The sequence below is a fragment of the Schistocerca gregaria genome, chromosome 7 (genome assembly GCF_023897955.1).
Source record: "Schistocerca gregaria isolate iqSchGreg1 chromosome 7, iqSchGreg1.2, whole genome shotgun sequence".
Classification (NCBI taxonomy): domain Eukaryota; kingdom Metazoa; phylum Arthropoda; class Insecta; order Orthoptera; family Acrididae; genus Schistocerca; species Schistocerca gregaria.
This window is the reverse complement of record NC_064926.1, coordinates 241,229,805-241,256,830: the sequence shown is the minus strand read 5'-3', so window position 1 is coordinate 241,256,830 and position 27,026 is coordinate 241,229,805. Positions and strand designations below refer to the sequence as shown.

Sequence of the window (27,026 nt, the reverse complement as noted above, 5' to 3'; positions counted from 1 at the left end):
GCCTAGGCCATCATCAAAAGATGTTCATTCAACTCCAATGGCTGATGCTGCAAGAGAGACATGGGCAACATACAGAGTTAACTGTAGAAATTCAGAGAGTGTATCTTCTGTGCAAAGAGTCAACCACGACATGTGGGTTGTCCAAGTTTTAATTACCACCTCAAATATGAAGTTATGTAATTACTTTCTTTTCATTTGCAGGTACATTTCTGTAATACCGATACAAATCCTAGTGTGACACTAAAGAATCCGAAACAAAGTGTCACAGTCCACTGATTTAGCAGAGGTGGGCTGTGCCACTTCCTTGTAGGCTCCTCTAGCAACATGTTACGGCATTCTGTCACAGGGATTTCAAGTGTACCAGGACTGAAGACAAAGATGTCACAGAAAAAAGGAAAATTCAGTCAAGTAAACTAATAAATTATGAGACATAACTGTTGGCCATAATGTCCAGTATTGCCAATGTGCATATAAAAGAGATACACTTCCAAACTTTTTGGAAAAATAGTTCTTTCCTCAGGAAAGAGAGACAAATATGGAACAAAATTAAAAGCTATTAAAAAGCAATCATCTTACCTGCCAATTCGTTCTAATCCTTTCTCGGTGTCCATTAATCTTACTGTTGTGGACAAAGCCAAAGGCGATTCATTTTTTGTCGGTGTTCCTGCAGAACTCGACACAGATCGAGGTGGTGTCTTCCACTTCTTACGAAAAATTTTTGCTTCTTCCTGAGGCATCGGTCCAGCATAGGCATGTATATCAACAGTTGGATTGACTACATGTTGTACAAGAGCCTTCAAATGAAAACAAAATGTTAGTTGGTATAGCTTCTAAAAGCTACACAGTCCTGAACATAAAAAATCAAAATAAAATATTTATGTGGAAATTACTGGAGGCCGAGATGGGCTGAAAGGCTCCCCAACAGTGGGTGGCAGCGAGTTATCTTCAGACCGCAACACTGGGACATAGAACTGTTCCTCCAAAAGATTTCTTATAGTCTTGACATCCGTTGCATTTGAAGATGGGGCCCTGCTGCATATCATCTGAAATTAAGAAATTGAAAAAGTTGAACATTGCAAAAGTGCTGTAATATCTGTATGCAGCAGAAGGAAAAAAATGAAAACCAGGCTATCCACACAATGAAAGAGAGAAAATGAGAGAGAGAGAGAGAGAGAGAGAGAGAGAGAGAGAGAGAGAGAGAGAGAGAGAGAGAGAGAGAGAGTGTGTGTGTGTGTGTGTGTGTGTGTGTACTATGCAGACCACTGTAAATGAAGTGCATGGCAGAGGATACTTCTCACTGTACCACTTATTACAGCTTCTTCCTATTCCATTCACACATTGAGCACTACAAGAATGATTGCTCTTAAATACTTTTGTCTGCACTATAATTAGTTTAAACTTGTCTACGCTGCCAACAGAAGTACATGACACACAACTTTGCGGCTGAAAACTGTAAGCCATGGGTTACAGCCCATGACTGCCCCTTGTAGATGGCTCCCTGTAGGCACCACTTGGCAATACCAGTACTGGCGGAGCAGTACAAAATGCAGAAGTTGTCTGCATAGAGAGAAGGTGAGACCAACAACCTGACAGCTGCTGCTAGACCATTAATGGCCACTAAAAATAGAGATACACTCAATACAGAGCTCTGTGGGGCCCCATACTCCTGGATATATGGGAACTGTGGGAGGTACCAACTTAGAAAGTACGGAGCGATAGGAAATTCTAGATAAAAATCAGGAGCGGGCCCTGGGATCCCCACTCTTATAATGTGGCAAGGATATGATGTCGCCAGGTCATGTTGTAAGCTGTTTGTAAATTAAAAAAGATGGCAACAGGCAACAAGGTGTTGGCATCTGGAAAATGCTGTTCAGAAGGCAGACTCGAGGGACATTTTCAGGGGTAGAGCCCTGGCACGGAGCCAGTAGGCCACGTGACTCCAAGGCACAACCCAACTGCCGACACACCATACATTCCAGCAGCTTACAAAGAACACTGGTGAGGCTGATGGGCTGATAGTTATCCACATCAAGCGGGTTTTTGCCGTGTTTTGCCATGTTTGATCATCTGACTGTGGATCCAATCTGGCCAAGGCACCATGTCTGGGCAGTATGCAAGGACGCTCAGGAGCTCCCACTCTGTAAAGGGAGCATTATACAGTTTGCTGTGACATTCAGTGAATGAGAGGGCTTTCCTTTCCATCCACTATTTGAGGGTGCTAAATGCTGGGGGATAATTCTCTGACGTGGAGGCTCGGGCATAGTTCTCAGCAAAGTGCTCCGCAATTGTTATTGTGTCAGTAGATAACACGCCATTGATGTTAATGCCAGTAATACCTTTCGGGGTTTGGTACCCACAAACATGTCTGATCTTTGTCCAGATTTGGGAGGTGACATAGGGCACTCAATGGTCGAGACGTACCTCCTGTTTCTGTCTTTCCTTCTGACTTAACCTGGGGGCACCCTAAAGAACATGGGATTGTGTTTTCCACTGTAGAAATGATCGTTCTAGTGACCTGCTCAACTACCACAATGATGGTACCATGTGGCGGAGATTCAACACCTACGTGAAAGCATCCCAGTCTGCCTTGTTTAAAGCCCTTCTCGGTAGACAGCCAGGGGAATAGCACTGGGGAGTTACAGGAAGATGGGAAAGTGGTTATGACGAAGTCATGATGAGCTCTCCAGTGGACAGATGGGAGAAGTCCTGGGCTGTAGAGAGATAAATCAATGGCTGAGTACATCCCATGAGCCACACTGAAATGTGTGGGGGCCCCAGTATTCAAGCGGCAGAGGCTGAGCTAAGCTAAGACAGGAAAGTTTTGACATCTCTACCTTGGCCAGTAAGCACAGTGCCACCACACAAGAGGTTATGGATATTAAAAATCTCCGAAAAAAGGGAAAGGTTTAGGGAGTTGATGAATCAATGCAGTCAATGCATTAAGGGTATTGCACCATCTGGAGGAAGATATACAAAGTGGAATCCAAAACTTTCGGGACTGGTGCTGCAATCTGGAAAGTAGGAGTAGTAGATCTTTGCATCACTAGATGGCAAGAGCTGTATATCTGATGAAGTAAAAACAGAACAGCACGTGTGTATCAAATTCTGTGTGAATCTCGATAAAAGGGCTACAGAGACTCTTGCAATGATTCAACAAGTGTTTGGAGGACACAGCATGAGCCGTAAACTTGTGTGAGTGCATGGACAGTTCAGGGCCAGTCGTACAGATGTCGAAGATGATGCTTACACTGGAAGGCCCGTAGCCGCACAACGCCAACATTGTTGCCCAACTTCAACAAATGGTTCGTGTGTAACAACGTTGAACCATTCAAGACCTAGCGGATGAAGTGGGTATTGGTTATGGGACATGTCAACAAATGTTGACTGATGAATTGGCCATGCATCGTGTCGCCGCAAAATTTGTGCCAAGGATCTTGACTGCCGAACAAAAGGCACAGCATGTTGAAGTGTGCATGGACCTTCGTCAGACCGTTAGAAGCCGGCCAGAGTGGCTGTGCGGTTCTAGGCACTACAGTCTAGAGCCAAGCAACCGCTACGGTTGCAGGTTCGAATCCTGCCTCGGGCATAGATGTGTGGGATGTCCTTAGGTTAGTTAGGTTTAATTAGTTCTAAGTTCTAGGCGACTGATGACCTCAGAAGTTAAGTCCCATAGTGCTCAGAGCCATTTGAACCATTTAGACTGTTGGATTTACAGTTATGATTGAGAGACAAAGCAACAGTAATCCCAGTGGAAGAGCCTGGGCTCTCAAGACCCAAAAAAGCAAGACAGGTGAAGAGCATGATCATCGTTTTCTTTGATACCAAGGGAACTGTGCACAAAGAATTCGTCCCACCCAACCAAGCAGTGAATGCCACACACTACTGTGATATTTTGCAATGGCTCTGTGAAAACATGCAGTGACCACAGCCCGAACTCTGGCATCAAGGGAACTGGCTGCTGCATCACGACAACACACCCTGTCACACATCCTAGCTCACCAGGAACTTTTTGGCAAAAAACAACATGGTGGTTGTACCCTACCGAGTGTACTTGCCAGATTTGGCACCTTGTGACTTCAGACTATTCCCAAAACTGAAACTCAAGTTTAAAGGCTGCCGGTTCGACACTGAAGAGAGGATTCAAGAAGCATCGCTTGGAGTGATAAACACCCTCAAAGAATAGGACTTCCAGAAAACACTTGACCAGTGCCAGAAGCACTGGGACTGGTGTGTATGTGCGGATGGGAACTGATGGGAACTACTTTGAGGGTGATGGTGACTATCAGTCCAAAAGCATAGTTCGCAACAGGTGGCACCAGTCTTGAAAATTTTGGATAGCACCTCGTACGTTGCAGAAAGTTATTTTCTGCATCGTCCTTATCCTGACAGCCACAGCTTCAAGAGGGGTTTGAAGGGACACAAGTTCACTGCATACTGAGTTCAGAACATAGACACAAACTCTACCTAACACTCTATTATAGTCACTATGGTTCTTGTAATATCCCCTATAGCCATGAAGGACAGGGGTCCGCATTGCCGGAAACCAGGTTTCCTGGAGGGCAATGAAGAAAGCAGGTGCAAAGTATAACAGTTGCTGTAGCCCAGCCAGGTGGTGGAAAAAACTGCAGCAATTCCACTGGAGGATGATGATATCATGAGCTGGGAAGGCATGAAGCATGCAAGGAGGCAGGTTATGGGTCAGTGTCACCTGCTGCCACCGACTGAGTATTTGTATGCATTCCTATTGTGGATGAGACATCAGTGAGATCCAGGTCCTCAGGAGGTGCTGAGATCTCCACCTTAAACGCAGGTGCAGAACTGGTAGGGAGTGGTGCTGTTGAGGCCACCAGAGGGTCCTTTTTCTTAGCAGACTTCTTTGTTTGCTTGCCCTCTTGCTTCTCTTTAGGAGCTTGATGGGAGTACTTATCCAAAGTAGCTTCAGGCATGGAGGAAGACCATGAAGCTCTTTGTCCAGCAGCTTTTGGCTCCTTTAGTCACTGGCACAAGTCCGCTGTGGCATTAGTGGAGACCTTGGGAGAAAGGGTCCGAAAGTACCCCTTCCACACAAGAGGAGCCAGGGAGCCTGCTGCTTCTCCAGCTGGGGGGGGGGGGGGGGGGGGGGGAGACCGATGTTCCCTTTGTTGGGGGAGCCTTGCTCCTGAAGTAGATACTTTGGGAGCAACAGAAGGAGATTTTCCCCCCTAGCACCAAGGGGGCAGATGTATTCTGGAGGGGCCACTGTTTGTGGCATGTCTAGTACTTGTGATGGCAATGGTAATGTAGCTGCAGCGTATGTGGACGTCAATCAAACGAGGTGCAATCGTTCAAATTTGCATTTAGCCTCTTGGTCAGTCAACCGGTCCAGGGTCTTTTACTCCATGATTTTCCACTCCTTTTGGAGTACTGTGCAGTCTGGCAAGCAGGGGGAGTGCTTCTCTCCACAGTTATTACAAGTGGGAGGAGGCGCACAGGGAGTATCTGGGTGCAGTGGACGTCCGCAGTCTTGATATGTGGTGTTGGAGGTGCAGCGGGAAGGCATTTGCCCGAATTTCCAGCACCTAAAGCATTGCATAGGGGGAGGGACGTATGGTTTAACATCACAGTGGTAAACCATCACCTTGACCTTTTCAGACAATGAATCACCCTCAAAGGCCAAGATGAAGGCACCGGTAGCAAACCTGTTGTCTTTGGGTCCCCTGTAAACAAGCCAGATGAAATGAACACCTTGCTATTCTAGATTGACAGGGAGCTCGTCGTCAGACTGCAACAGGAGGTCGTGATGGAAAATAATCCCCTGGACCACGTTGAGGTTTTTATGGGGAGTGACGGAAACAGGAATATCAGCCAGTCGGTCACAAGCGAGTAACACCCAGGATTAGGCTGTGGATGCTGTCTTAATCAAGATTGCACCACTTCTCATCTTGGACAGTGCTGTCACTTCCCCAAACTTATCCTCAAGATGTTCAACAAAAAACTGATGCTTCATAGGTAGAAAGGAGTCCGCATCCATTCTGCTACAGAGTAAATACTGAGGCAAATATGGCTCTCTTCTTTCTGTAGCCCTACGTTCTTCTCATGTTGTAGTGAGGGAGGGAAATGATCAAGGGTCATATCTGTCAGCATTGTAATCGATCTTGCCCTTTTTAGAAGCTGCTGGCACCATATGGTCAACAGCAAGAGATGACTTAGTCCGTTTCATTGTGGATTATCCGCCCTGATGCCACCAACTCCGATCAGGGGCTCTCCCCATAGGTGCCATCCAGCCACAGCAAAGGCCACCTGACACGATGGCTGTTGCCGGGAGTCCTGATGCCCCCAGAAGACAAGAATCTACTCCTTGGCATATGTGGGGAGGTTAGAGCTCAGGCTTCAGCAGTGCAATCCCTGTGTTGTCGGGGACCACCACCAAATGGGTACATGATGGCCCCACCACAACGGACTGGCTACCATGCTGGATATTGAGTGCAGAGAAATCCAATAGCCATAGGGGCGAAAGAGGACATGAGACAATGGAAGAAGATGACATACCCCGCAAAGTGTCCTCACCCAAAAAGTTGAATTGTAGGTGGAGATGCAAAGCCATGACAAGAGATTCAGGAGATCGAATCTAAAGGCACTATGAATAACTCATGCACCACGTAAGGCGTCCTTCCCCATATGGCCCACACTTCTGTAGAATTTGGAAAGTGGCAGGTCAAACCACAAAATGGGATTTGAACTTATAGGGCCGAAAAGTGTGAGACTCCTCTTAGTTGCCTCTTACGACAGGCAGGAATACCTTGGGCCTATTCTTACCCCCAGACCCACATGGGGCTTTCACAGAGGAGATAATTTATTACAGATACCTCACTTTGTTTGAGCACAGAATAAATACTAAGATTCTGCAACAGATGAGTATCAGTGATGTTGCATGGAAGGTTTTTTTTATCACTTCTGCTACCCTTCTTATAGTTAGACGTGACATATTTTCTTCTAATCACTGGACACAGTTTTTGTTCAAGGGATCTATTGTGTGTAACAGCTAAAATAGGAGAGAGACCAATACTGAATAGAAGCTGACAAGTACTCTTTTGGATGCTGGTGTATTGTTTAATTACAGTTATTTTATCTGTTTCTCAACACAACATATGTGGGCTCATAATTGCATGCTGATTCAGCCCTATGAAAGAGTTCACCAATCACACTGGGTAGCAAGGGATGAGGTGTCACTCTCAGAAAGTCATGCCCCCAATGTTAAATTACACACACACACAAACCACCTTTAGAAATGTTCAGAATGTAATCACATGCACCAACTAATTTGCAATTTGTTTGTAACTCGTTCCACATCATTATGACCTATCGTGTAAAATGATCCATAGAACATGAAACTAAGTAACGTAGAGGTGATCTTATTGTGTACTTAGTGGCACCCCATACCATCACACTGGATACCACTCCGTATCATGATGAAAAATGCAATCTGGCAATTTTTCATCTCTTCAGAATTTCCATAAATGGGTACAACATTATGCTGCTGTATGCAAAACCAGCTCTAGTTTGAGAAGACATAGTGCCTGTCCTGTGTCAATATTGTAATGTAAATCATTGCTGATTGGCCTCCATCTGCTTTCACGTCAAGATAAACCACAACACAGGTGGTTGTGCCGGGTCCATGGTGCTCCATTGTTGTCACTGATTGTACAGGTACTTACGTGCTGCAACCAAACCCATTTCCTGGTTCAATGCCAAGTGAACAATATGACTGTACTCTCAAGTACTAGGCACATGTGGCCACTGAAATCATGTATTGTGTTTGTATGTGATCTTCCGGGACCTATAAATACCATATTTGCAAGCAAGTCATGAGAGCCCAATCACTATGAAATTGCAGAATGGTAAATTCAGTTTCTGGAAGGCACAGTTCTTGGACAACAAATTCAGACACGTGATGGCAGACATTTCTCTTTCCTACACGAGACATAACAGAATATTCTCATATATAACCAACAGCAAATGTTATTTTTAATTAGAAACCAGCGGCATTGGCTTTCCCTATATTCAGAATGTAGATGTGTTACACCATACTAATTTCTTCAGTTGCACTGAAACACCAATCATTTCAAACAATGGAAACTCCTGGTAGGAATACCAATAACGTAGGGAAAGATATATTGCTACTTACTTTAAAGATAACACGATAAGTTGCATACAGACACAATCAAAAGACACTTACACATAACCTTTCGATCTCAGCCTTTGTCAGAGTGATTGATTGATTGATTGATGGGGGTTAAGGGACTAAACGGCAAGGTCACCAGTCCTGTAATTCCAAAGTGACTTGTGGATGAGAGAGGGTCTGCTAAGAGTGTATTGATCCAGTCAGAGGAGTCAAACTATAAAATGAAGAAGTTAAAACACACACAATACAAGGCATATAAGGATAGACAAAATCTAAAAACTGGAAAGAAAGAGCGGTCATGGGGTCCCAGATCGAGAAAACATGAAAAGCGGCCCCAACTATAAGCACCCTGCCCCTGCTCCAGGAGTAAATCAAAACCTTATATCTGAAAACCAAAACAACTTTCACAGAGGAAACTGTGCACCAGTTAAACCATCTGTGATTCGTCTGCTAATATCAAAATTAAGGAATGTGGAAGATTATACTGAGTACAATGGGCCAAAAATAGGGGACATTTCACCAATATATGGGATACCGTCAGTCTGGCTTCACAACCAAATTGTGGAGATGGTTCGTTACACAAGAAGAAACAATGAGTGAGCCTGGTATGACCAATGTGTAGAAGGTATAAGACAGTGGACTCCGTCCAAGAAGAGAGGAAGGGAGAGTGGCAAACTTCATTAGACTCCTTGATTGTGCAGAGTTTATTACTGACAGCAGTAGCACACCACTTATGGGCAAAGAGAAATTTGATGTAGATCCACATATCTGCAGCTGGAATCATGAAAGGGAATGGGGGATAAGTATCTGCTTCTCTAGCCTACTGGTCAGCCAGTTCATTCCCTGGGATGCCCACATGACTTGGGACCCATAGAAGACAACTGAATAGGCAGCATGGCAAAGGGCAGAGAGAGGGTCATGGATAGCAGACATCAAAGGGTGACAAGAGTAGCATCAGTTGATAGCCTGCAGGCTGCTCATTGAGTCGGTACATATTAAAACATTGTGGAGGGAGGGCTGAGTAACAATAAAGAGTGCCCTGCGAATGGCTATCAGCTCTGCTGTGAACACACTACATGAGCCCAGCAATAAAGCTAGTAGGAGATATGAAAGTATATCTCGCCTTATGTGCTGTCTTAGAACCATCAGTGTTGAAGATTATGGCACCCAGGAACTCTGTAGGGATGGAACTTACAAGGAGCCGGAAGTCCATAGGGGTCACAGAGACCTTACTACCCTGGAGTAGATTGGTCCTGATCCATGGTCTAAGCACCATCCACGGAGGGGGAAGGGGGGGGGGGGAGAGGAGAGAGAGGAAATACATGGATCGCATTCCAGTGAGTGGAGATGGAGATTCCGATGAAGGGAAGTGAGACGCATCCCAACAGTCAATCCGACCCATGGGCGGTTATCAGGACAGGGTACATGGGATGGTCAGGAAATCAGAGAATGGCGATTGCATAAGAAATCAGGAGTTGGCTCCATTGTATCTGTAGAGGGGGAATCCCCACTTTTGTGAGGAGACTGTCAATGGGAATAGTGCAAAAGGCACCAGCAGCGAGATGCACCCCACAATGTGAACAGGGTCAAGTATTTTCAGAGTGGAAGGAGCTGTGGGCCACATGCCAGAATACTATAATCTAGCCTGGACAAGACCAGAGCATGATAAAGATGGAGAAGATAGCACAGTCTGCACCCCAAGATGAGTGGACCAGAAGGCAGAGAGCATTAAGCTTCGGCATGCATGTAGTTTTCAGGTGGCAAATGTGGGAGAGTCATGTCAGGTTTTTATTGAAAGTAAGGCCCAAGAAATAAAACTGTGCTACAACATTTAGGAACTGGTCGCCTAAAGAAAGTTCTGGGTAGTTGTGTACTGTAGATCACTGACTAAAATGCATAACCCACTTTTTCACTTTTTGGAGTGAGAAAACTGAAAGCCATGGGAGACAGCCCATGCAGAGTCCCATCGAATGGCACCTTGGAGCCAATTCTCTTAAGATGCTACCGAGTAGTAGCTGCAACAGGTGCAAAAATAGTCAACATACAATGTCGGGGTAACCAGAGGCCCAACACAGGTTATGAGCCCATTAATGGCTATGAGGAAGAGTGTCGCACTTAACACAAAGCCATGTGGCATACCGTTCTCCTGAATCTGAGGGGTGCTGAGTGAACTGTCAACTTGAAACTGTAAGAGCCGGTGGGATAAAAACTTGCGGAAAAAAATCAGAAGGGGGCCGCAAAAGCCCCAGTCATGGAGAATAACTAAAATGTTATGGCGCCGAGCTGTGTTGTATGCTTTAAGCAGGACAAAGAAGACCATGACAAGGTGCCGGCAGTTAGTAAAAGCATGTTGGATTGCTATTACCAATTTGAGTAAAGGGCAATTCCATGTCAAATCAACAAGTGCTACAACCTGACCCTCTCAGATTTTTTTAAAATTAAGTATGCATATATTACTCATAAATCATGACACAAATTAATTTTTTCACATTTTTCTGACGAAAAGTTACTAAGTAATGAACCTTCAAAAACTGAAAAGATGACAAATTTTTGACTCTCAGAACAATGTTGCTTTCTTTACAACTCATGTTCTAATAATTAAGCTAGAACAATAAAATTTACTTCATTGGAAAGCTCTTTTAAAGAGCTTTTATATTATACCAACCATCATTAGTTTAATATACACCCTCAAACTGTTAAAAAAACATCGTTGAATTTACCAAATTTTGAGAAAACTATTTTTAAAATTCTCAAAAAAATATATGTGAAAGATACACTTTACATCTACATATTCTGAAAGTTTCAAATTGGGATGAGCATGGGATCACTATCAAAAGCAATTTTCTGTTAAGGGTGGCGCTTTAAAAATTTGTAAAAACTAATTTTTTTAGATATTAGGCCTACTTCTCACCAGCTGTATGTTGTTGTCAAATGTGGAAATTAAAAATAACTTATAATTGACAAAAGAACATATGTTGTATGCTTCTGTAATTAATAAATACAAAATGAAAACTTAAAAACACAGAAAGATGAATATCTGAGATTAGACCTAAATTCAGTTAGTAATTACTATTACTTACAAATAGGCAACCTATTAGTGCACTTCTTCATACTTCGAACTAATCAGTCTGTTGCACATCAACATTTTTGCACTGGATAACTTATATGTTCGCCCTGTAGCAGTTTGAGGGTTCACGATAGCCACTACTTCCCTACTGCTTACGGAAAGAATGTCTAGATGACTCAGAAATGTTAAAGATGGTGACAGTCCATGTGCTTATAAGAAACTGTGATTTCATCCTTCTGATTTTTTTCAAGTACACAGGTTAACCACCAGTGTCCATTATAATCACAAGCAACATATCCTTTTAAGTCTTTGAACAGTATTGTATAACTGTCAGAAACTGTCACCTGTTCAATTTTACTATCATCAGAGTTTGAATACACTTTTGTTTTTATTTTGTCCTTGCTAAAAGGAATAAAAGTATGAAGTTTTTGTGTCACTACAATTTTTGCAGCATTTCTCAAATCACTCCATAAGATTCGTTTCTTCATTTTTGTAATCTTCTTTAATAGCATACTTGAAGTTCATTCCTTCTATGTTATCCTTGGCAAATATATAAAGTTGTTTTGGTGTCATCATCTGATCACTGTATGGCCATTGCAGACTTGCTCGAGCTGCAAGTCGTTTAACTGTTCCACCAACACCATCACTAGCTCCCTTCCCATGTGAGGTGGCTGAAAAATGCCATTCAGTTTCAGTTTGGAAATCATCTTCATGATGGAACAGGTTGATAAAGTTCTTCCTATTTGTATAATGAGCTGCTGCTCCATCAGAGAAATAATATATTTTTCTTGGTTTTCTACCGAATTTAACAGTCAGGAAGTCCATCAAGTACGATTGGAACAAATGCACAGCAACAGTGTCATGTGTTAGGCATTCTGATATGATTACAAGACTTGTGTGCTCAAGTTTGTTCCCATCCTTGTAATAAGCAACAATGGGATAAATCGTTGCTTGCATGTTTGTCCAGTGATATCCTTGAACTTCGTCCTGGATGACAAAGGAGTAATTCTCAGAAAAGTCACAGATCGCTAAGACCCCGCCTTCTTTAAGTTCATTTCTCAGTCTCTTTTGGAAGGTTGACTGTTGACTATCAACAAATGAATGTCGTGTAAGTTATTTTAATTTATCAAAAAATAAAAAAATCAATTAAATTGTCAGATGATTTTATGATTGTTTCTAGAGTTGTGTGATCAACAGAAACCCATCGGTGATAAGTTATATTATCAATATCATTAGTAAAATGTAGACTTTCACGGCCGGAAATATCAAGTCCATTATAATTATCCGGGCTGTTATGCTGTGGTCGCTTGATGAATTCTGTGTCAATTCCCAATGTTTCAACTCCGACTGCGGGAGACATCTTCAAGGGGGCCCATAGCTTGATGGAAGGCCCAACACACCCACTGGCTCGCTATTGACTGCCGCTAAATTCCATGTCCGCACGTTCCCACGCCGCGGCGTGACGTCACGTGTTTTGAAAACGTCAGTGCAATTGGCCGCCGTCTGTCGCCGTCGATCGACGTTGCCATCACCCAGTAGTGGTCAGATGGTACACATCTTCTTTAACACCGGCATACCGTTTAATTTCACACCCTCCTCCTTTTGGTTGAAATTATTTGGGTGTTTAGCGATTTTGATTGCCTCCCTGTAGAGCCTTTCGTAATATCCGCTTGTGGCCGCTAGTACTTGCATCTCCTCGAAACGAATATTGTGGTTCCTTGGCTGGAAAGCAAGCTCCGCAACAGCTGATCATTCCGTTTCTCCTCTTCTACAATTTCCCTTGTGCTCTTCCAAACGTTTAGAAATAGTTCTTTTAGTGGTACCCACATAGACATCTCCACAGCTGCATGGGATCCTACACACTCCAGCTTTTTCCAATGGTTTGCGCACGTCCTTGGCAGGCTTAACGTATTCCTGTATCTTCCTGGTGGGCTTGTAAATTACGGTAATATTCCGCATCGTCAAGATCCTCCCTATTCTTTCCGTTACATTTTTAACAAACAGCAGGAAAACCTTAGATTTTGCAGTAGCCTGTACGTCAGTATGATTTCTGCGTGGCTGCCTCAATGCACGTTTTATTTCGGTGGACGAATATCCGTTCATCATTAGTGCATTGTGGAGATGTTCCATCTTAGTGTCGAGCAACTCAGGTTCACAAATATCTCTATCTCTGTCCGCTAACCTCTTGATAACACCCCGCTTCTGTTGTGGGTGGTGGTTCGAATCCCGGTGCAAATAACGGTCCATGTGCGTGGGTTTGCGGTATACTGAGTGGACCAAACTACCATTTTTGTTTCTAGAAACAAGCACATCGAGGAAATGTAATTTGCCGTCTACCTCCTCCTCCATTGTAAACTGAATTCTCGAGTTTATACTGTTCAGATGTTTGTGGAACCGGCTTAGTTCCTCCCTACCATTGACACAGAATTCATCAACCAACTACGGCATAACAGCCCGGATAATTATAATGGACATAATATGATTAGTATTCAACAAATCTTGTAAATATGTCTTAAATGTGTCTGGGCCTGTGCAGAATTTACATTCACCAAAATGACAAGCAGGTAATGACAGATTACATACAACTCTTGCAATGCAGTCTTTGTAAGTTTTTATTGGATTATCTTTATCCTTTGTCAGCTGAGAAATCTTACATCCAGTCAGCATGAGTTTGAAGTTTTGATGGGTAGTACACACACAGATACTATGTGTACCACTACTTCCAGCTAAAACAAAATTTTTGGGACGTAGGTCTGCAAACTTCGAAAATACAATGTGGAGCTCTGGATGGTTGTCTTTAAAGTTCACGTTAATTTATTTCAAATTACTTAAAATTAGCCATTTTTTTTTACTTGCAGTTTTTCTCCGTTATCTCTCAAAAGCACAAAATCTTTTTTTCCCAGGCATTGCCCTGCTTATCTCACCAGAACAATAAATGTTTCTAACAAAATCAGCAGTTGTTTGATCAAGAGTGTTGCCAGGTTTTGGGTTTGGTGAAGACAAAATTCACTTGCCCTTCGCCAAATCTTTTACCCTTGGAGCCATGTAATTTGTTACATTAAATTCATCTTGAAGCTTCTTCACACTTCAGCTTTTAGGTAAAATGGTAAGAATTTCCATCTGTTTACTTCAAGATGTACATGTACGAAATTTATCTTTTAGCTGACTGATCATCTCACATTCTGCATGATCATGTGCCTCCAATTCTTATTTGGAAGGAAGCAATAATACTTTTATTTGAATTGTTGAAGTTAATTTAATTAGTTTTTCCTTAGGATATTTTGCTTCACACAGTCGTTTCTTCTTAATTGGCGATTCACCAACTGACTGCAAAGAAGCATTCAATCTTTCTAAGGCCTCACTTGCTGCAATGTCTTTTACATCATTATCATATAAAACCTTTTGACCTTCTTGTTTCACCACAGAATACAGTAGATTATCATCATTTTCTGTGCTAGACGTATCACAAATTTCTACTCATGCAATTTTGTTACGGCAGTTGTCACACACTTTTTGATTTGAAGTTAAGAAAAGTTTTATTGGTATCATCCATTGTGAAACAGGTTGCAAGTTTTTCTTGTAGTTATTGTGGCCCTTCTCATTAAATGGATTACAGCACAAAGGTGAAATTTTAGGCATTTTATATTTCTGAAGTGAAGAAACGAATTTTAAAAAATGTTTTTGAAGTTGAATGCCCCAGCCTTCTATATTCAATACTGCACAATATTACTTCTCTATTCTTTCACTTCCTGTCAAACAATAGTTCATTATGTTAATACTATGCAAACATTAACTGGCTGTAGGCATACAAACTTACAGAATCTTGTGAGGTTTGTACAAAAGTACCTTTAAGCTAGATTCAAAACACATTTCAGAGTTAATCACATAATTTCACTACAGCTGCCTCACAACAAAAGAATGTGTGGGCCACTTTCAACAATAGGTAAAAATTGCTGACAATATTAACCAGAGATAAAATACCGAATAGATTGCAGATAGTAACACCAAAGAATCATTTTATATATAATATATTAAAAACAAAGATTCCAAGACTTACCAAGCGGGAAAGCGCCGGTAGACAGGCACAATAAAATAACACACACACACACACACACACACACACACACACACACACACACACACACACACAAAACTACGAGCTTTCGCAACTGGCGGCTGCTTCGTCAGGAACGAGGGAAGGAAAAGGAAAGATGAAAGGATGTGGGTTTTAAGGGAGCGGGTAAGGAGTCATTCCAATCCCGGGAGCGGAAAGACTTACCTTAGGGGGAAAAAAGGATAGGTATATACTCGCGCCGCGCGCGCGCACGCACGCGCGCACACAGATATCCATCCATACATACACAGACACAAGCAGACATATTTCCTGCTTGTGTGTGTGTGTGTGTGTGTGTGTGTGTGTGTGTGTGTGTGTGTGTGTGTGTGTGTGAGCGCGAGTATATACCTATCCTTTTTTCCCCCTTTCCGCTCCCGGGATTGGAATGACTCCTTACTCTCTCCCTTAAAACCCACATCCTGTCATCTTTCCTTTTCCTTCCCTCTTTCCTGACGAAGCAACCGCCGGTTGCGAAAGCTCGCAATTTTGTGTGTTATTTTATTGTGCCTTTCTACCGGCGCTTTTCTGCTTGGTAAGTCTTGGAATCTTTGTTTTTAATATATTGTTCCCATGTGGAAGTTTCTTTCTATTTTATTTACTATATACATATATATACACTCCTGGAAATTGAAATAAGAACACCATGAATTCATTGTCCCAGGAAGGGGAACTTTATTGACACATTCCTGGGGCCAGATACATCACATGATCACACTGACAGAACCACAGGCACATAGACACAGGCAACAGAGCATGCACAATGTCGGCACTAGTACAGTGTATATCCACCTTTCGCAGCAATGCAGGCTGCTGTTCTCCCATGGAGACGATCGTAGAGATGCTGGATGTAGTGCTGTGGAACGGCTTGCCATACCATTTCCACCTGGCGCCTCAGTTGGACCAGCGTTCGTGCTGGACGTGCAGACCACGTGAGACGACACTTCATCCAGTCCCAAACATGCTCAATGGGGGACAGATCCGGAGATCTTGCTGGCCAGGGTAGTTGACTTACACCTTCTAGAGCACGTTGGGTGGCACGGGATACATGCGGACGTGCATTGTCCTGTTGGAACAGCAAGTTCCCTTGCCGCTCTAGGAATGGTAGAACGATGGCTTCGATGACGGTTTGGATGTACCGTGCACTATTCAGTGTCCCCTCGACGATCACCAGAGGTGTACGGCCAGTGTAGGAGATCGCTCCCCACACCATGATGCCGGGTGTTGGCCCTGTGTGCCTCGGTCGTATGCAGTCCTGATTGTGGCGCTCACCTGCACGGCGCCAAACATGCATACGACCATCAAAGGCACCAAGGCAGAAGCGACTCATCGCTGAAGACAACACGTCTCCATTCGTCCCTCCATTCACACCTGTCGCGACACCACTGGAGGCGGGCTGCACAATGTTGGGGCGTGAGCGGAAGACGGCCTAACGGTGTGCGGGACCGTAGCCCAGCTTCATGGAGATGGTTGCGAATGGTCCTCGCCGATACCCCAGGAGCAACAGTGTCCCTAATTTGCTGGGAAGTGGCGGTGCGGTCCCCTACAGCACTGCGTAGGATCCTACGGTCTTGGCGTGCATCCGTGCGTCGCTGCGGTCCGGTCCCAGGTCGACGGGCACGTGCACCTTCCGCCGACCACTGGCGACAACATCGATGTACTGTGGAGACCTCACGCCCCACGTGTTGAGCAATTCGGCAGTACGTCCACCCGGCCTCCCGCATGCCCACTATACGCCCTCGCTCAAAGTCCGTCAACTGCACATACGGTTCACGTCCACGCCCTCGCGGCATGCTACCAGTGTTAAAGACTGAGATGGAGCTCCGTACGCCACGGCCAACTGGCTGACACTGACGGCGGCGGTGCACAAATGCTGCGCAGCTAGCGCCATTCGACGGCCAACACCGCGGATCCTGGTGTGTCCGCTGTGCCGTGCGTGTGATCATTGCTTTTACAGCCCTCTCGCAGTGTCCGGAGCAAGTATGGTGGGTCTGACACACCGGTGTCAATGTGTTCTTTTTTCCATTTCCAGGAGTGTGTAAAGCGCTGGTATGTTGATAGACACACAAACACAAACATAAACACAAAATTCAAGCCTTCGCAGCCAACAGCCGCTTCACCAGGAAAGAGGGAAGGAGAGGTAAAGACGAAAGGATGCGGGCTTCAAGGGAGAGGGTAAGGAGTCACCCCAATCTCGGGAGCGGAAAGACCCATCTTAGGGGGGGTAAAAAGGACAGGTACACACACACACACACACACACACACACACACACACACACAAAAGCAGACATCTGTAAAGGCAAAGAGATTGGGCAGAGATGTCAGTAGAGGTGGAAGTACAGAGGCAAAGATGTTGTTGAATGACAGGTGAGGTATGAGCGGCGATAACTTGAAATTAGCGGAGGTTGAGGCCTGGTGGGTAACGAGAAGAGAGGATATACTGAAAGGCAAGTTCCCATCTCCGGAGTTCTGACAGGTTGGTGTTAGTGGGAAGTATCCAGATAACCCGGATGGTGTAACACTGTGCCAAGATGTGCCGGCCGTGCACCAAGGCATGTTTAGACACAGGGTGATCCTCATTACCAACAAACACTGTCTGCCTGTGTCCATTCATGCAAATGGACAGTTTGTTGCTGGTCATTCCCACATAGAAGCTTCACAGTGTAGGCAGGTCAGTTGGTAAATCACGTGGGTGCTTTCACACGTGGTTCTGCCTTTGATCGTGTACATCTTCCGGGTTACAGGACTGGAGTAGGTGGTGGTGGGAGGGTGCATGGGGCAGGTTTTACACCAGGGGCGGTTACAAGGGCAGGAGCCAGAGGGTAGGGAAGAGGGTTTGGGGATTTCATAGGGATGAACCAAGAGGTTACGAAGGTTAAGTGGATGGCGGAAAGACACTCTTGGTGGAGTGGGTAGGATTTCATGAAGGATGGATCTCATTTCAGGGCAGGATTTGAGGAAGTTGTATCCCTGCTGGAGAGCCACATTCAGAGTCAGATCCAGTCCCGGAAAGTATCCTGTCACAAATGGGGCACTTTTGGGGTTCTTCTGTGGGTGGTTCTGGGTTTGAGGGGATGAGGAAGTGGCTCTGGTAATTTGTTTCTGTACCAGGCCGGGAGGGTAGTTGAGGGATGCGAAAGCTGTTTTCAGGTTGTTGGTATAATGTTCAGGGATTCCGGACTGGAGCAGATTTGTTTGCCACGAAGACCTAGGCTGTAGGGAAGGGACCGTTTGATGTGGAATGGATGACAGCTGTCATAATGGAGGGGGCTGGGGTGGAGGGGGCTGGGGTGGAGGGGGCTGGGGTGGAGGGGGCTGGGGTGGAGGGGGCTGGGGTGGAGGGGGCTGGGGTGGAGGGGGCTGGGGTGGAGGGGGCTGGGGTGGAGGGGGCTGGGGTGGAGGGGGCTGGGGTGGAGGGGGCTGGGGTGGAGGGGGCTGGGGTGGAGGGGGCTGGGGTGGAGGGGGCTGGGGTGGAGGGGGCTGGGGTGGAGGGGGCTGGGGTGGAGGGGGCTGGGGTGGAGGGGGCTGGGGTGGAGGGGGCTGGGGTGGAGGGGGCTGGGGTGGAGGGGGCTGGGGTGGAGGGGGCTGGGGTGGAGGGGGCTGGGGTGGAGGGGGCTGGGGTGGAGGGGGCTGGGGTGGAGGGGGCTGGGGTGGAGGGGGCTGGGGTGGAGGGGGCTGGGGTGGAGGGGGCTGGGGTGGAGGGGGCTGGGGTGGAGGGGGCTGGGGTGGAGGGGGCTGGGGTGGAGGGGGCTGGGGTGGAGGGGGCTGGGGTGGAGGGGGCTGGGGTGGAGGGGGATGGGGTGGAGGGGGTGAAGGGGGATGGGGTGGAGGGGGTGAAGGGGGATGGGGTGGAGGGGGTGAAGGGGGATGGGGTGGAGGGGGTGAAGGGGGATGGGATGGGGGTGGAGGGGGATGGGGTGGGGGGTGAAGGGGGATGGGGTGGGGGGTGAAGGGGGATGGGGTGGGGGGTGAAGGGGGATGGGGTGGGGGTGAAGGGGGATGGGGTGGGGGTGAAGGGGGACGGGGTGGGGGTGAAGGGGGATGGGGTGGGGGGTGAAGGGGGATGGGGTGGGGGGTGAAGGGGGATGGGGTGGGGGGTGAAGGGGGATGGGGTGGGAGAGGTGAAAGGAGGAAAGGAGGAGTGGGGATGGGTGGGGAGCGATGGGGGAGGATGGGATGTGGGGGAGGGGAAAGGAGGAGTGGGGGAGGGTGGGGTGGGGAGGTGTGGGGAAGGACGGGGAACCAGGGTGGGGAGGGAGTGACAGGGCTGGGGCAAGAAAGAGGTAGTGTCTCATGGAGTGGGTGTCCACAGTCACCGCGCAGAAAGTCCCCTGTACTACAGGAAAACATAAGCCCAAAATGAAAGCAGCTCATGGGTGATGGTACGTATGGCTTCACATCACATCTGTAGCACATAACCTTGATTTTTTCTGGGAGGCCAGAATAAAGGCACCAGTATTGGTGTGGTTATCTTTATGACCCTTCTACACACAAAGTTCCTCATCAGTTGGCAGGATAAGATCCCTATGAAAAATCACTCCCTGGGCCATATTCAGTGACTGGTGAGGGGGAATAGATACTGGAACATTGCCAAAACGATCACAAGCCTAAAGAGCTGCAGATTGGGTGGCAGAAGCAGTTTTGATCAACAGGAAGATCAATCACATCTTACCAGGATACTCCACTCCATCAAACTTGTCCTTGATATTCTTCACAAAAAGCAATGGCTTTGTGGTGCTAAATGTGTCTCCATCCATCCTAGTACATACGAAGTAGTATGCGAAGTGTTTCATCTGGAGATGGCAAACATGCCCCCCCCCCCCCCCCCCCCCCCAAGTGTAGCCAGGGAAGGGAAGGCTGTCAGGTCGTATAAAGCAGCATTTAATGATCCTTCACTATTAGAAGAGATGGTCATTTGTGAATGGCCAGATTTTTGCAGCTCGATACACTTCATGTGCCAAGCATCTGCTCTGATACCACACACTCAGATGAGGGGCTCTCTCCACAGATGCCACCCAGCCAGAGCAAGGGCCACCTGGTATGGCAGCCATTGCTGGGAGTTCTGATGTTCCAGGAACACAAGCAACCTCTCCTTGCCACACATGTCAGTGAGCTCAGCTAGATGGGTACATAACAACCCCACCACAAGGACTGGCTACACAAGCTGGTGACATAGCGAGTTGAAGAGGGGCTACAGCAAGAAAGGAACAGAAGAGATGAATCCACACCATAGATGCTAGGGAGGGAATTCTTCCCCAAATGGCTCAAACTACAAACAGGAAATTTAGAAATGGAGGTCAAAGCTCAAGTGGGGACCTAAATACCAAAGGGTGAAAGAGAACAGGCAGGAGGAACAAAACTGCAAGCAATGCAGGGAACAAGGTGGACAGCTAGGTCGATGTAAATCAGAACACCAAGAGGAGGGAAGGAGGGGCAGAGGGTAAGGAGTGAGGATAGGGACCCCATGTGTGCCATGCACCACCTCATGAAAAAACCACGAGTCCCCTGGGGGCAGCCTTCGTCAGAAAAAGATAAATACACATATTTCATTCACACTAGCACGTACATTTCATGCACACAAGACCACTAATCCGGCAGCTCGGGCTACATATCCAGGCATGTATCACACTTGCAATTGGTGTTGTACATCACAGTTCTTCACAAAACACATCATATCACATTGTTTGTTTGAAGTCCAGTCATCCAACTGATTTTAATGACGGACAACCAACGTAAGTCTTGACTGTGCATTGAACAGTATCACCACATACCTGAGTATGGCTATGCAGCCAAAATAAAAGGATATTGTAATCAAAATAACGGCAGCCAGTGTGACACATTATTGTTATTAAAAAACCTGCCCTTTCCTTAAAAAATATTCAACCAACCACATAGTTGGATCTACAATTACTACTACTTTCAGCGTAAAATCTAAAAACTAACCTTTGGATCTTCTGTGTGGGTACAAGGCTGGTGCCTTCCAATGTCAACTATTTTGTCCAACCTAGAGGAAATCACAGTCACTCAACACCTTAAACTCCTGGTCTTCTTAAGATTTATTGTCGACATTTCCACACTTTAAATCTTCCTGACAAGGCAGCCTCTGCTACCAAGTCCACTCTCTGTGCTTTTACTCATCATAAGTTAAATTCCTGGATATTTACTTACAACTTTGTGATGACCCATTTCAATTTAATAGCAGCAACATAATCTACATCTAAAAGTTTTTCATTAAAACCTTAGTATATGTTTGAGCCACATCTGTAGTATGAAACAGGGCTCATCAGAATATGCTGATAATCTTAGCAGAGCCTTTATAGGAAGACTATATCTTGTCTAGCTAGCACAAACAAATTTCTATAACCACTTCGCACTTGCCACCATCCAGTACTCTACTCATCACAGAATATCGTAAAGCCCTTGAAAAATCCAGTCATGTAGAGAATTTGTCATGTCATACTCTGTGATATCTTTCCTTCAGGCCCAACCTACACAATATCAAAATCTGTCCATGTACCACTGCTGCGGTCAATCATGCAACTCACCAATCATTAGTCTGTGACAACCCCAGAGTAAGGTCTGGCACACATTCATCCACCACCAGAGACTGCCATTCATTGACAAGAAGTTCCTATCAAATCAATATAAAGAGAGCCATGTCATTTTTAGTGCTGCTGCAATTATTGTGCAAAATTCAGGTTTCAACAGCTATTGCAAAATTAAGGTTAAATAAAAAATTGGCTATCTAGCAACCAGTGACTTCAGCAACCACTCCAATGCATATGCAATTTGGATAACCTCCAGCACCATTTTCAAATAACTTCCGGGAATTCAGCCACGTAACACTCACAGCGACCGCCGATATTTCAGCGGGAGAACACCCCGCTGAAAGTGTTACCTGGCTGAATTCCCGGAAGTTATTTGAAAGTTGTATACGCCAGGAGAAACTCAGGTCTCCAGCACCATTGTTGTACTTGCAAATTACAAACACAAAATGTTTAAATATTACTAATGATTTCATCTCAAAGGTGGAATTGAGATTTTGATGATTGACTGATCTATAATATAATGGTTCAAACAAATATCAATATTTTATTTCTGAATAACCGGTATTTTTTAGTGTTTGTCTGGTCAAAGTTATAACAAGTTTTTTATTTTTTAAAATAGTAACCAACAAAAGAAATTGACACGTTAATTTTCCAATGCAGCAATGGTGACATTTTCAGTTTCTAAATAAAACTTTTAAAAAAATATTTATTCATAAAATTTGCTTTGAAATATTTGGTTTGTTATAGAAAATGGGGAAGTGATCAGAGATAGTTAATGCTGACATTTAGAAATGATCAACAAAGACAATAGAAAATTGGTACAGCACTGTTGAGACAATAATGTACCTGTTACCCTGTGGCACTGGAGATTATGTGCATGGATGTGCAGTGTGCAAGACGTGCCCCCACGTTCTCTATACCGTAGTTTCTCAGAGGACAAAAGCATGGCATATGCAGTTTCTGAACAATGGCAGAACTCTGAAGCAGCATGCAGGAGTACAGTACATCTCCAAAGAAAAAGTTATGAATGTTTGCCAAGCATTCCAATGCAGCCCACACAAATCAGTTTGTCAGGCATCACAGGAACTTCACAAGCAATGCCATGTACAACTATTCATAACTTTCTCAAAAAGCAATTACGTCTGTACACATACACAGTGCAGATTATGCAGACAAGAAAGCCCAATGACAAGAAATGGTGATATGGGCTTGAATTTGTAATGCTTAACCAAATTGACCAGAATCTTGCTTTCTTGTCAGTTGTAGTATTTCTGATGAGGCACCACTTCAGAGTATCTCTGGATTTGAATAAGCATAATGTTTACATTTTGAGGTCACAAAATCTACATAGTATCAGGGAAAACACGCGAGAGAGACCGAAAGTGAACATTTGGTGTGGCCTTGTATGGGACAAGATAACTGGAGTATTGTTCTTTGCTGATGAGACTTGTCAGAGAGACGAAATATCTAGACATGTTGAAGATGTTTGCTTTTCTTAAGGTTGAAGACTTGCAACTAAACTTTTGGTTTCAACAAGGTGGTGGTCCACATCAATGGTCACTGGATGTTCAGAAAAGCTCTGAACATTTCCAGGATCTGGATTGGGTGTGATGGACCTGTAAATTGGCCTCCATGTTCTATTGACTTTTTTCCTAGGGGCTATGTGAAGGGCAAGGTCGTCACCACAGTGTGGGACCTTCAAGCCTCCATACTCAAGATGTGGAAGTCATCAGTACCATCCCTCCAGACATGTCCCAACTGCTACAAAGCTGTTACAATTGCGACCCACTAGGTATATGACTACTTGGATGAGATCACTAACTTTCACCTTTTCTTCAAATGGGGAGGTCACAACCCTCTTTGGTCATCACATGATCTGGAAGTAGCAAAGACTGGTCTAGTGGAGCCTGGAAATTTATTTCCCAACAAAACAGAACTTTACTTACAGTTTTCTTTATTACAAAGAGGCAGTGACCTCAGGGTTTTTGGGAGCAGAGTAACTGGTGTATGCCAGGCTGGCTAGTCAGTTGTAGCCCAAAAATATTTCTCTTTAGGGAAAACTTCTGCAGATTCTGGAATATTAGTATGTCTTTGAATGATTCTGTGATTCTGTTTCTGATGAAAGGAGTCACATTACAGATAAATACATTATTGAATGAGTATTCATGAACAATTTGGACAGTAAATATTTGCCAATAGCATAATTTATTATTGAAATTCTTAACTCTTGTCATGTAACTGTCAATGGTAAATGTTATATTTTGATACTATCTAAACTGTTCATCTGAATTTCTTGAAAGAGCGTTTTTACCTTTCTCATCAAAAAATCAATTGCATTTGAACTCATGTTAAAGAGTAAATAAATGTCTTTGACTATAAAACAGGATTTTCAGTTGAATTTTAAAGAACGCTACAAATTTTTTTGCAGAAGCTTGTTATATGTCTGCATTTTCTATGAAACAAGAAAAGAGAAAGTAAATTATGGCAACGGTAATAAATTTAAACACTTCATTCACAATACACACATCAAAAAAGTTTTACATCATCTTGGTTCCAAGAGTTCCCGAACCTGGACAGAAAACTGGAATAAAGATAAACATAAGCATCATTTCTGCCCTTTTTATTGTTCATGAAAACCATGCACTGCATGTTTTACCACCATACGAGACCTTAATAGGTGGTGGTCCAGATTGCTGTTCACACCGGTACCTCTAATACCCAGTGACACGTCCTCTTGCATTGATGCATGCCTGTATTCGTCTTGGCATACTATCCACAAGTTTATCAAAGCACTGTTGGTCCAGATTGTCCCACTCCTCAACAGCAATTCGGTGTAGATCCTTCAGAGTGGTTGGTGGTCACAACGTCCATAAAAAGCCGTTTTCAAGCAATCCCAGGCATTTCCATAGGGTTCATGTCTGGAGAACATGTTGGTCACTAGTCAGGCGATGTTATCCTGAAGGAAGTCATTCACAAGACGTGCACAATGCAAGTACAAATTGTCATCCAGGAAAACGAAAGTTTTGCCACTAAGCTGCTGATATGGTTGCACTATCGGTCGGACGATGGCAGTCACGTATCGTACAGCTTTTACGGCGCCTTCCATGACTGCCAGCGTGTACGTTGGCCCCACATGATGCCAGCCCAAAACAGTAGGGAATCTCCACCTTGCTGCACTCCCTGGACAGTTTGTTTAAGGTGTTCAGCCTGACCAGGTTGCCTCAACATATATCTCCAATGATTGTCTGTTGAAGGCATATGCGACACTTATCGTGAAGAGAATGTGATGCCAATCCTGAGTGGTCCATTCAGCATGCTGTTGGACCCATCGTGCTGCATGGTGTCGTGGTTGCAAAGATGGACCTCGCCATGGACATCGGGAATGAAGTTGCTCATCATGCAGCCTATTGTTTGAGTGGTATCACGACATCCTGTGGCGGCACGAAAATCATTATTCAACATGGTGGCGTTACTGTCAGGGTTCCTCCAAGCCATAATCCGTAGGTAGCAGTCATCCACTGCAGTAGTCGACCTTGGGCATTGACAGTTCCTGTCTCTCTGTATCTCCTCCATGTCTGAGCAACACAGCTTTGGTTCACTCAGAGGTGCCTGGACACTTCCCTTGTTGAGAGCCCTTCCTGGCACAAAGTAACAATGTGGACACGATTGAACCACGGTATTGACCGTCTAGGCATGGCTGACCTACAGACAACACAAGCCATCTACCCCCTTCCTGATGGAATGACTGGAACTGACCGGCTGTCAGATCCCCTATGTCTAATAAACACTGCTCATGCATGGTCGTTTACATCTTTGGGCAAGTTTAATGACATCTCTGAGCAGTCAAAGGGACTGTGTCTGGGATACAATGCCCACAGTCAGTGTCAATCTTCAGGAGTTCTGGGCACTGAGGTGAACCAAAACTTTTTTTGATGTGTGTATACAAAAACCACAGAAAGTAGCTGATATGCTGCCTGTCTACACAATGTGACTATCTGCTCAAGGCCCTTGGAAATAAACAATTTAACACAAAAAATAGTGCTCTCCATCCCCTGTTTCATGGTTTATCAATGACTACTTACAATGCTCGAATAGTGGTATGAGCACTGTTAACAAGATCATGTTTCAGCAGTTTCAAAAAATTAGAATCAGTAGTAATTTTCTTGTAACATTCAAACCCTCACTACTTTTTGAGAAAAGCAGTGAACAGTAGATTAAGTTTTCTTTTATTTTCCTATTTTATTTGATATCTTGATTTTGTGTGTCTTGAAACATAAACGCAAGTCTGAGGGAGTCTTAGAATTTTTCAGTCTCTGTTTGATGTCTGTTTGTTACTGGAAATAACAGCAATAAAAAAATAAAAAATTTGTTATTTCAGAAAGCAGTTATTTTGAGCAGTTTAGAAACATCAGGTAAACCGGAGTTTTCAAAAAAACTGATGTGACCAAAAACAGGCTGTTTCAGTGATAACCACCATTACTAGCCAGAGGTCTACGTTAACTTGGAAGCTGACAGCATCATTTTATGTTTAATATTTCCATCAGGTGAGAACCAACACAGCCATTAAATACTTCAGGAAATGGATTTTAACCACCAGCTGCTTTATTTAACCTATCGTCTACTGGTTTTGGTCATAGACCATTATCACTGAATGTAAGGTGAGATACGTTCCTTAGTATTTCAGTGATGGGTTATGGTAGGAGTTTGAACGGCTTCACAGGGACAACATTGACGTTGTATCAGCTTAAAGGAAAATGGGATATGTTTTTAACTGATCTGTTTAACCTTCATCCATTGTTGAGGGCCTATGATCGAAAACGATAGATGATATATAGATTAAATAAAACAGCGGATGGTTAAAATGCGTTTCCTGAAGTCATTTTACACTGTTTTCTGTTATTTGTTTGTGGAGTTCTACAGTATACATTGAGCACGACAAAAAAGTGAAGCACCCACAAGACATGGTTGGATGTCAAAGTAACTTCATACATGAACTCACCTTCAGTGGGAATGTAAATGATTATAGTAGCAATTCTTTGCGACAGGTTGAACGACTACCTAGAGTGCATTAGTGTTGTTCATGTTTAGTGTTGCCACTAGGCCTAGTGGGATACATACAGAGTGTGAACAGTGTCAGAT

At 44.5% G+C, this 27,026-nt stretch overlaps 1 protein-coding gene across 2 annotated transcripts in view; it reads right to left on the bottom strand.

Moving 5' to 3' along the window:
• The window catches only part of LOC126281266 (ankyrin repeat and LEM domain-containing protein 2), a 100,570-nt gene that overhangs the window by 58,451 nt on the left and 15,093 nt on the right, over positions 1 to 27,026 (bottom strand). For both annotated transcript variants that reach the window (XM_049980082.1, XM_049980083.1), the window contains exons 5-6: positions 891 to 1,043; positions 577 to 794 (exon numbers count right to left, since the gene is read on the bottom strand). In XM_049980082.1, coding sequence (XP_049836039.1) covers positions 577 to 794; positions 891 to 1,043 — 371 coding nt within the window. The remainder of the gene's footprint in view (positions 1 to 576; positions 795 to 890; positions 1,044 to 27,026) is intronic.